This window comes from Hypanus sabinus, chromosome X2 (genome assembly GCF_030144855.1).
Source record: "Hypanus sabinus isolate sHypSab1 chromosome X2, sHypSab1.hap1, whole genome shotgun sequence".
Classification (NCBI taxonomy): Eukaryota; Metazoa; Chordata; class Chondrichthyes; order Myliobatiformes; family Dasyatidae; genus Hypanus; species Hypanus sabinus.
In genome coordinates this window covers 12,930,294-12,939,680 of record NC_082739.1, presented here as the reverse complement: position 1 = coordinate 12,939,680, position 9,387 = coordinate 12,930,294, and the positions used below count along the sequence as shown (strand labels likewise).

The following is a 9,387-nucleotide window of genomic DNA, read 5'->3' as shown; positions in this document are numbered from 1 at the left end:
TCAAATACGAGTTCCCTTAATCCATGTTGACCATATTCAACCAGCATCTTCCCTATTATTTGTCAGACTAACATATTCCCCTGCTTTCTATATCCTTCCCTATACAATGGCATTGCATTTGCAACCCTTCAATCCTCAGGAGCAATTCCAGAATCTATTGAATTTTAGAGGAAAATAATATCATTCAATACCTTAATAGCCACTTCTAGCAAAACCTTTGCAATCAGGTCCCTGCAATTTCTCATCTTTTAACTCAGCAGTCTTTCATTACCTACGCTATTTTTCTAATAATCAATTAAAGCAGACTCCTGACGAAGGGTCTCGGTCCGAAACGTCGACAGTGCTTCTCCCTAATAGATGCTGCCTGACCTGCTGCGTTCCACCTGCATTTTGTGTGTGTTGCATTACTTAAAGCAGACTCTTGGCTCTCCAGTTTTCTAGAGGATGTTATCATTTTCTGCAAATACAAGTATGCAATTGTTCAATTACTCAGTCATTTCATTAATTATAGTTCTCATGTCTTTATCAATAGTGGATCCTGAAAAAACGTGCACAAGGGTCTGCATGCAATTAAAGTTTCAGACAGAAGATCCCAACCCTTTTTTATTGCCATAGAGCCTTACCATTAATGGAGGAGTTTGTGGACCCCAGGTTGGGAACCCCTGGTTTAAGAGAAACAACGGATGTGGTACCTTGGGAGTGAATATGGCAATAAGCAAAACAGAAAAAAAAAAGCTTAAAATAGAGAGACAGCAGGCAAAAAAAAAAATCAGAAGGATGAACAAGTTGAGGAGAGGAACTGATCCATAATTCTTAGAGAAAGATAATTGGAGGTGACACAGAATCTAACAGGCAAATCACGTTTGTTTCTATATGCAAACTCTATTTTGCCAGAGTTGTTGATATTTGTAACCCCTTTCCCCACCTCCACTTCTATTATACAGTATATAAACCATCAATAAATAAACACTATACAAATGTGAGTTCAGCACATCTTTAATACATTTTTCACAATAGCACTTTTCATTTACCATTTCTTAAAACACTTATCAACAGTCAGAGCACTTAAATGAATATAAATTAATTGCACAAAACTTTCCAAATCTGCAATGAGGTTAGGAGTTTTAAAAAAATTACATATTGCAAGCACAAAACCCTGAACAAAGTAAAAGATCATCCTACATCAGTGCAGAATAAAAAATTAATCTCAGGAAATGGACACATTGCTCGAAATAGACACTAAGACTGACCAGTGTGGGCTTAATGGTGAGACTCAACTTCCATCATATCAAAAGTATTGGAGTCACCTCTCACAGTAGCATTTTCACCAAAATTATAATCTTAAGGTTATAGTATTTAAAAATACCATGACTTAATGTCCTTCAGTTCTGTACATTTCTACATTTATAACATTGAACATATGAAATTTACATAATTTTCTCAGAGGCTATGAGGCAAAGCAAGTGCATATTTGGAAAGCTGTTGAGTACTCAAAGGGTTAATATTGAGAGCCATTCAAAAACATGTTAGCTTTGGGTAGCTCCCTGCTAAAGTTATGTGTGGCTGCGCTGTCTTCATACACGCGTCTCCTACACTTATCTTCAAATGTCAAGTTTGCAATTACTATAGACATCAGATCCAACAATGCCAAAATCAGACTGGGGCATACAGAACAACATGATACTCTATTTGTGAAGTCTACATCCTAATTATTCAGGCCACATCACATACAAACCATAGTCCTCTATTCAACTTACAGGAAACAGTCATGCTATCAGTAAGTTCAAATCTGGGCTCACCACTTCTCCCCTTATTTTTGTGGATCTCAGATTAATGCAATTTTCGTCGGATGAACGATTCTATTTTCTATACATTAAATGGAATACTTTAAATTCCATAACAAGAGCTCATCAGTGACTGTTCAGATGTCATTTACTGCTAACACATCTTAAAAATTAAGCCAATCTCGTAAAATTCAACGATTTGATCAATTCGGCTCAGTTGGTTGCATGCTTAGCTCAAGGCTCTTTATGGATTCTCACCTAATACAAGAGGCCAGAGCCAATATAGTACGGGAAACTCTTCTATTGCAGGTAATCTCACCCTCCAGATGAAACAAAAGGCCCCACTTGCTCATAAGGATGCTAATGATCCAGAACACTCCTTACAAAACAAGGACTTGGTCCTGTTTCCTGATTCTTTCAACTAAAACTATAGTAATTGGCCATTCATTTCATTACATTTTGTTGATTCTTTCATGCAAAGCACACGTTGTAATTATTTAAGTCAGTGTACTTCGAAGTAAAACACCAAACAGAGACATTTCTTCGGGAGAGATGAGGTGCTACATTATTCATGCCTTACTTACTTCATGAGGAGGATTTCCCTGCAACTTGATTCTGCACTGGCAGCATCCACCAACATCAACAGTGAGCCCAAAAGTCATCATGCTATTGTGAATCAAAACTGACCAAAATTTGCAGATCAAACCTTTTTGAGAAGAGAATATTCATTTTTTTTTTTAAAAAAATGAACCATTTTAAGCAGATTATAAAAGGATTCAATCAACTTGAAGCAAATAATCTGATTCATGCACTCTGCTATCATTTCTGGGTCACATCCACCATAGGACTATAACTCTGCCTGAAGTCCTGAGAAAACTAGATTTCACAGGGGAAACATGAAAAGATGCTCTCAAGAGATTTTAAAAAAAATAAAAAGTAAGAGGGTATATTTTGCCACCCATTTTTGAAATTAAGATAAGCAAAGGCAAAATTCCAAAAGCAGACTTTGGATGAAAATAGAATCCATGGTTGCCACTAAAAACTCAGTGCTCAGAAGACAAAGGGCTCCATTATTCATTTAAAAAACAAGTTCTTGAAATTTAAAAATGACCTGATAATCTGAAAATATCACATGAAGTTAGCTGAACACCTATCAACCTAGAAACAAAAATTCTTAATTTACAGATAATCTCAAGCCTCAATTTCATATCTTGCATGTGAAAATGTGCTTAGTTTGTAAACTGGGTGAGTGCATTAATTTTAAAGTTTGAGCTACACAGAACAGTACAAACTGAACTACATTATATATCCCAATAATTAACAGGCAGTGGGTAGCTGTTTGACTGTAAGGGAATTCAGTTCTGCCTTTAACTAGATTCAGCAGATATTAACCTCCTTTCACCTTTGAAGAATTCAGGTTAGATTTCATAGCTTCAAACTGCAAAACTTCTAATACAACATTTCACAAATTTTAAATCCAGTGATGATAGTTAAATCTGTATTTTTAAGAACAATGCATCACCTTCAGGAAAAAAAAACCTTGTGTACTTCTCCCCCCCAAAAGGTTCTGCAAAAAAACTGAGTAACCAGACATGATTCTTCCAAGATTAGATTCGGTAAATGGAACGAGACTGAAGAGGATGATACAGCTAATGTGGCCTACGTGAAGCCAGACTGTATACATCCAGTGATCGGGTTAAAAAAAATCAAATCTCGTGATCAATAACTAGTTTTATGTTGTAATACTATCTTACAGCTTGGACAGATAGCCATTTTGCTTTCCCATGAATATTTCTTCTGGTTAAACTTGTCAATTATATAATCCTTTAAAACATTTTTTACTCATTAATTGTCAAAATACATAATTCTCAATAATGAATGTTCATCGAGTTAAGTAGTAACTAGTTATTCAAAGTGAACATCAGCACATAGTGCACTCCAAGCTGTAAAAGATGACATATTTCTAAACCCCTTTGCTGCTAATAAATCACTAGGTTTAATCACTGGTTCAGGTTACTCTGCTCCCCCTTAGCTGAATTTCCTGTTCAATTTCCATTGGCTAAATTCCTAAGTTAGAATAAGCAACTTTAAATAATACCTCACCCAGGTTCCTATTCAGTTCAAACATAAAATCTGCAAATGGAAGGACCCATCACATAGGTCAGTAGAACGATGCAACATGCTTCATCTTGAGTTGCCCAGTTTTCTGACTCAATTTGATATCAAGGTTAGAGTGCTTCCATTTAATTTGCCTGATATTTTGGTCAGTTTATATAGCCACACCTGACAAATTTGAATTGGGAAGAAAAATCACCAGAGTGCCACATAATTTATATTGTTCTTTAAGGAAATATGTGGGTCTGGTTCCAAGCAGTAGCTGCAAGGGAGAATATTAAGAATTTTAAACAACATATTATTAAATTAAAAGTACGATAAAAACTGAGATTGCTGCTGAAGTCTTCAAATAAACTCTAACAGAATAGCTTGAAGACACACAATCAATTCTTCACAAATTAGGAGGATACAAACCAAAAACCTTTTTCTCCCTCTGGGAATAGTGAATCAAGGATCACACATCACTGCCCTTTAAATCTTCCTGAACAGCACTATATTCGGCACCATGACCTGAAAAGTTATTATATTTCACAAGTTGCATATAACCTGACAAGCCAAAACTGCACAACTCTGGTTAATAGTTTAATGAAATTTAATTACAGCCAAACAATTGCAACACTCACATCCTTCTATCAATGTTTCAGGCGAATGGAAGTCCAATCATTAAAGGAATTCACTAAATATGAATGAACAAACAAATCTAACCAACACAAAATGCTGCAACCAAGGTAAACAACAAGCTAAAAGTCATGCTTTGTGATTACTCAGTAACAAAATCATCAATTTTGACAACTACCATTTCCCACTCTCCCAACTGTGGCTCAATATACCCAATATGCAACTCCTTCAGTAAGATATACCTGGCAATCTTAAGATTCATGAACCACTCAACATACAGTGATTTTAAAGAAGAAATTATTACTTAATCTAAACAATTATCTATCTAAGAAAAAAACTGGTTTAAAATTTACAAGATGACTAGGCTATAAAAATAAGTACATTTTTGTTATACTTTACATTTCATCAATTAAATTGGCCAGACATACACATTCATCCAGTGTTCAATCCTACCTGACATCAACCAAGATACTTAGGCTACACATACTGTTCTGGAAATGGATAAGCAGATCATAGCCAACTTTCCATTCCCAACTACAGACAATAATTGTATTTATTAAGATAAATATTCTTCTTTAATCAAGTTTCAAAAAACATCATGGCTACAAATCAGACAAATTGAAACTTCAATTGAAGGAACAGTCAGTCAGTCTCAGAAGAAAGTCCTTAAGCTTACAAGTGGAAGATTGGGTTAATCAATTAGAACTCAGGATTGTAGAATTCAGTTAGAATTGTATACGGTTTATTTTTATGTTTAACCTTTCCATTAAACAGCAGTAATAGGGGAGATGCTAATAGGGAGAACAAGACCAATATTACCAACCCTAGGAGAGAGAGGATCTTATTAACTAATTTTGTCATTTTTAAACCTTTTGGAGAGCCTGCATGAGCTTTAATTTTAGAGGTTCTTAAGGTTTTAGATAGTTAGCGACCTTCGGAGTATGGACATTTCTAGTAGTTACCCCAGATATAGTGATAACTGTTTTAAGACTGGCAGTGGTAGGACATTTGGGATTTGTGAGAGGTTACAGTGGAATATCTCACTACTAGGTTAATGTATGAGTACTGTAATAACTTTTAATGGTTTTCATAAACATGACATGAGGTATTGTCCTCAAGCATTAATGAAAAATGTATCAGGTGTAACATAACAAATAAATATCATGCCATTGCTGTCTTTCTGTCAAATATAGATTTGACAAGATGGTGCATGCCAAGACTGATATGGCAGTTACTAAATGATGTGAGCACAGGATGTAACATGGTGTTTACCTGCAAGAGCGGTTTTGACTAACATGAGATATAGGCACCCTGTGGAATGCAATACCAAAAAAGGACTGGGAGGCAAAACCCATAGTGAACTTGGTATGAATGGCACTGAAAAATAATTAGTTTTTGCGAGCATGGACTGAAAAAGTTGTTAAACTTTTAAAAAAGAGGAAATCTGCTTATTGCGAGTTAGATGCCATCCAAGTCTAACAAGCAGATGTCAAACCAATAACATACAATTTGAGGTTAATACCTAAATCAGAATTTCCACCTGGCATTGGTCGTAACTATGCAAATTTGAAGTTAAAAGAACTTCCTGAATTTTCTTATTTCAATACTTAGTCCTTGTGTTATCGTTATCCTTAATCCATAAATATACTAGGGACACTGAAATATAAACAAAAGTTATTGTAAGGAATTTTCTGTGTGAAGTATTAAATAGCACTATCCTATTGCATGAAGTGAATGGCCAGATGAGTCCCACAGAAGTAAAAAATCATATTTGTCTATAGATCTTGCAAGAGCTGGAGGGGCAGGAGAGTGTGGTGTGGGGTGTTTGAAGTGGGGATGACAGGGTTCGAAAGTAAAGAAGGCAACTGAAAATTATTGCGATTTCTAGACACAACCCATGGTAGTGGCAACTTTATCAACTCAAAAACTGCAGATTCTGGGAATTTAAACTTAAAAACAGAATTTTGAAATTCTTAATAGGCTCGGCAGCATGTGTGGCATGACAAACAAGGTTAATATTTTACATTTCATCAGGATCTCTGAATCTGCTTAAACAATTGTACACGAGAAATCTGTTTTTATTGGATTATGCTCTGAAGTTGGAAGGCGAGGAAACTGGTGTGTTTCAGGACTTTAAACAGATCATGACTTGTCATGCAATTTCCCTTTGTCAATTTCCTTTTTGTACTAAATATAAATTTCAAAGTAGCATCATCACACATATTCCTGAAAGGTTCTCCACACAGACTAAGCTATACTTATTTGTTGAGTTGAATTAAAAATTATATCCATCATTACCTCCAACTGTAAATAGTACACGGGTGAGGAAAAATGAGCTGTACACCAGCAGAGCTGTCGTTATTTCACTGCTGTGGTAGTTTAAGTTATTAATCTTGACTTTGTTAGGTTTTGAATTAAAAGCACACTTCTACACTAGATGGAATATATTGCTCAAAACAAAACTACCCTCTAACACTTGAGTGGAATCTAGTCATCAGGAGCTATTGAACTGCACACTGAAGTAAATAATGTTCAACTTGCACAGAAGACCAATGAAATTAACCAAAACTGCTCTTGATCCAATCACATTTCCTGCTCCTTTTCCTGGACCAGGGAATTGCAACCAATTGCTGCTCCCATGCAATCTTGGTGTAGACAATTTTAAATTGAAATATTAAGGACTCTTGTGATGGATTTTAAAAATATTAGTTAGAATCACAATCCAATGAAAAAACGTTTTAACAAATTAACTGGGGGAAAGTACACATTTGGAATTGCAAGTTTTTTTTTGTTAAAAGCTTATGTGCCAAAAATCAAAAAGGTCAGATGTTAGAAACGTGAACCAAATATTTAAAAAATCCTAGCAATATTCATGCCAGGCAACATCTGTGGAGAAAAAGAAAATTTAAATGGGCAAAATATAGATTAGAAGTTTCATCAAAACGAGCATCAATCTAATACTTGGTGCTCTCTTCAGTGATGTGGCCTGATCTGTCAAGTATCTCTGGGATTTTCTGCATTTAAGTTGAATGTTATAAAGAAATTATTAATGTATTAGAATACCCTTTTGTGGATCAAGCTGCAATCTTTTATCCCTGATTTTCAATGAATGCACCACAGTACGAAAGTTATAAACAGTCTTATTTTAAGCAAAAAGGATTCTTTTCATTATAAACCTGAAATGATTTAAATAGGGATTGGCAATGCATAAATCAAAAACTGTTTTAAAATCTGTCCAGTGCTAGTGTACAAGTGGTCACATTGCAGTAAATTGCAATCCTTTTGCCATGTTTTAACTTTTATATTCAAGTCACATGTTATGCAGAAGTATTTCAAAAAGTGAAAATACAGAATACAAGTGTACAGGGAAACCCATTTTACTGATTTAACTCCTGCAAGATTTTGCACCAGTGGCCAAGGTTTTACTTTTTTTTTAAAAAAAGAGCTATAAATTTGGAATCCAATTATTAGATGCAAATAACTACATAAATACAACTTGGTAATCATTTCTTGTTTTGTGCAAACGATATCTGTTTGTACAAAAATAGACCCCTTTTTCTGATTGGCAGGCTGATACAAGTGCTAACCTAGTTCCACAACAGTAATTGCACATCTCAGTGGCATGCATTTACCAACAACAGCAAGTAAGGCCCCATTTTTAAAGCACTTTACTCTGGACCATGACCTCAAAATCCCAACTATTATAGCACTTCAAACTTAATTTACAACACGTGCACTCAGAGACAGGCTTGTTGCAGTTAATTAATAAATCTTTGAATATCATACATTCCATGTATAGTGCATACTTCAGACTTGTGCTACAGTTTGCAGGAAAGTAGTAACATCCATGCATGATGTGCATCTGCTTCTTGAATTTAAGGGAATTCACATTATATTCAAAATATTTATTATAATTAAAAGAATGAACCAATTGAGGTAAGTTTTTCTTTACATTTACAATATTTCTTGCTAAGTGATGACTGCCCTTAAGAATGCAACTTTGTCAAGGCCAATTATCTTGTGATAACTTCAAATATAAATTTTCTTAAAAAAGCCCACAGCTGGAATGGAAAAAGGCAGGGAGCTACCGTCCTTCAGTGTATCAGTAATTGCACAGACCTGATTATTCAAAATGATGAGGCGGCAGGGTTACATGAGGCACGGTGTCACTCAAGCCGAAGCTCATATCAGACAGAACCCGTGAGCGCTGACTTGCCGAAGTCAGTGTCCTGAGGGGTGGTTACGTTGCAATGTGTGCAGGGGAATGAACAGACACAAACTCACGAAGAATACTTTTTGCCATTTCCACGTTATTTTGTGCAATAAGCAATGCCTTTTGTATATCCTGATACGAATAGCCCTGGCTCAAGAGGCTGTTGATCTCAGCTGACAGAGTCTGCTGTTGCTGCAGCAACATATTGCAGCTGTTTGTTCGATTAGGACTGAATTTACGTTCCGAGTTGATTCTGCGAGGTAATGGTTTGGGAGGTCTTTCAGGTGCAGGTGAATCTGAAATTTAAGTGCAGTAAGAAGTTAATGAAACAATTCGAAATTCACTTATTTTACAATTCTCAAATTATATTCTTTTCTGATGATATCAATTCACGCTGGCTTAAAGGCTGTAACTATCCCTCATAACAGCTAAGCAGCAAAATTTAGCAGAGGAAACAAGGATTTAATGTAAGTATTCCTCTTCAAAAATATTCAATTTAAATCTATGCTATTAGATCTATGCAATTATGTTATTGTTTCTACTTCTCTTCAACCCTATTTCAAGGTATTACAATCAAAATGTTTTACAATTCCCACTTATAATTCAAGCATTCACAAGATCTTAAACTTAGTACCATCTTTCTTGCATGTCACAATC

The 9,387-nt window shown here is 35.3% G+C and overlaps 1 protein-coding gene across 1 annotated transcript in view; it reads right to left on the bottom strand.

Moving 5' to 3' along the window:
• Positions 1–980: 980 nt before the first annotated feature.
• Positions 981–9,387, bottom strand: part of cbl (Cbl proto-oncogene, E3 ubiquitin protein ligase) — a 150,130-nt gene continuing 141,723 nt past the window's right edge. Inside the window, exon 16 of the mRNA XM_059956967.1 lies at positions 981–9,026. Coding sequence (XP_059812950.1) covers positions 8,758–9,026 — 269 coding nt within the window. The 3' untranslated portion in view covers positions 981–8,757. The remainder of the gene's footprint in view (positions 9,027–9,387) is intronic.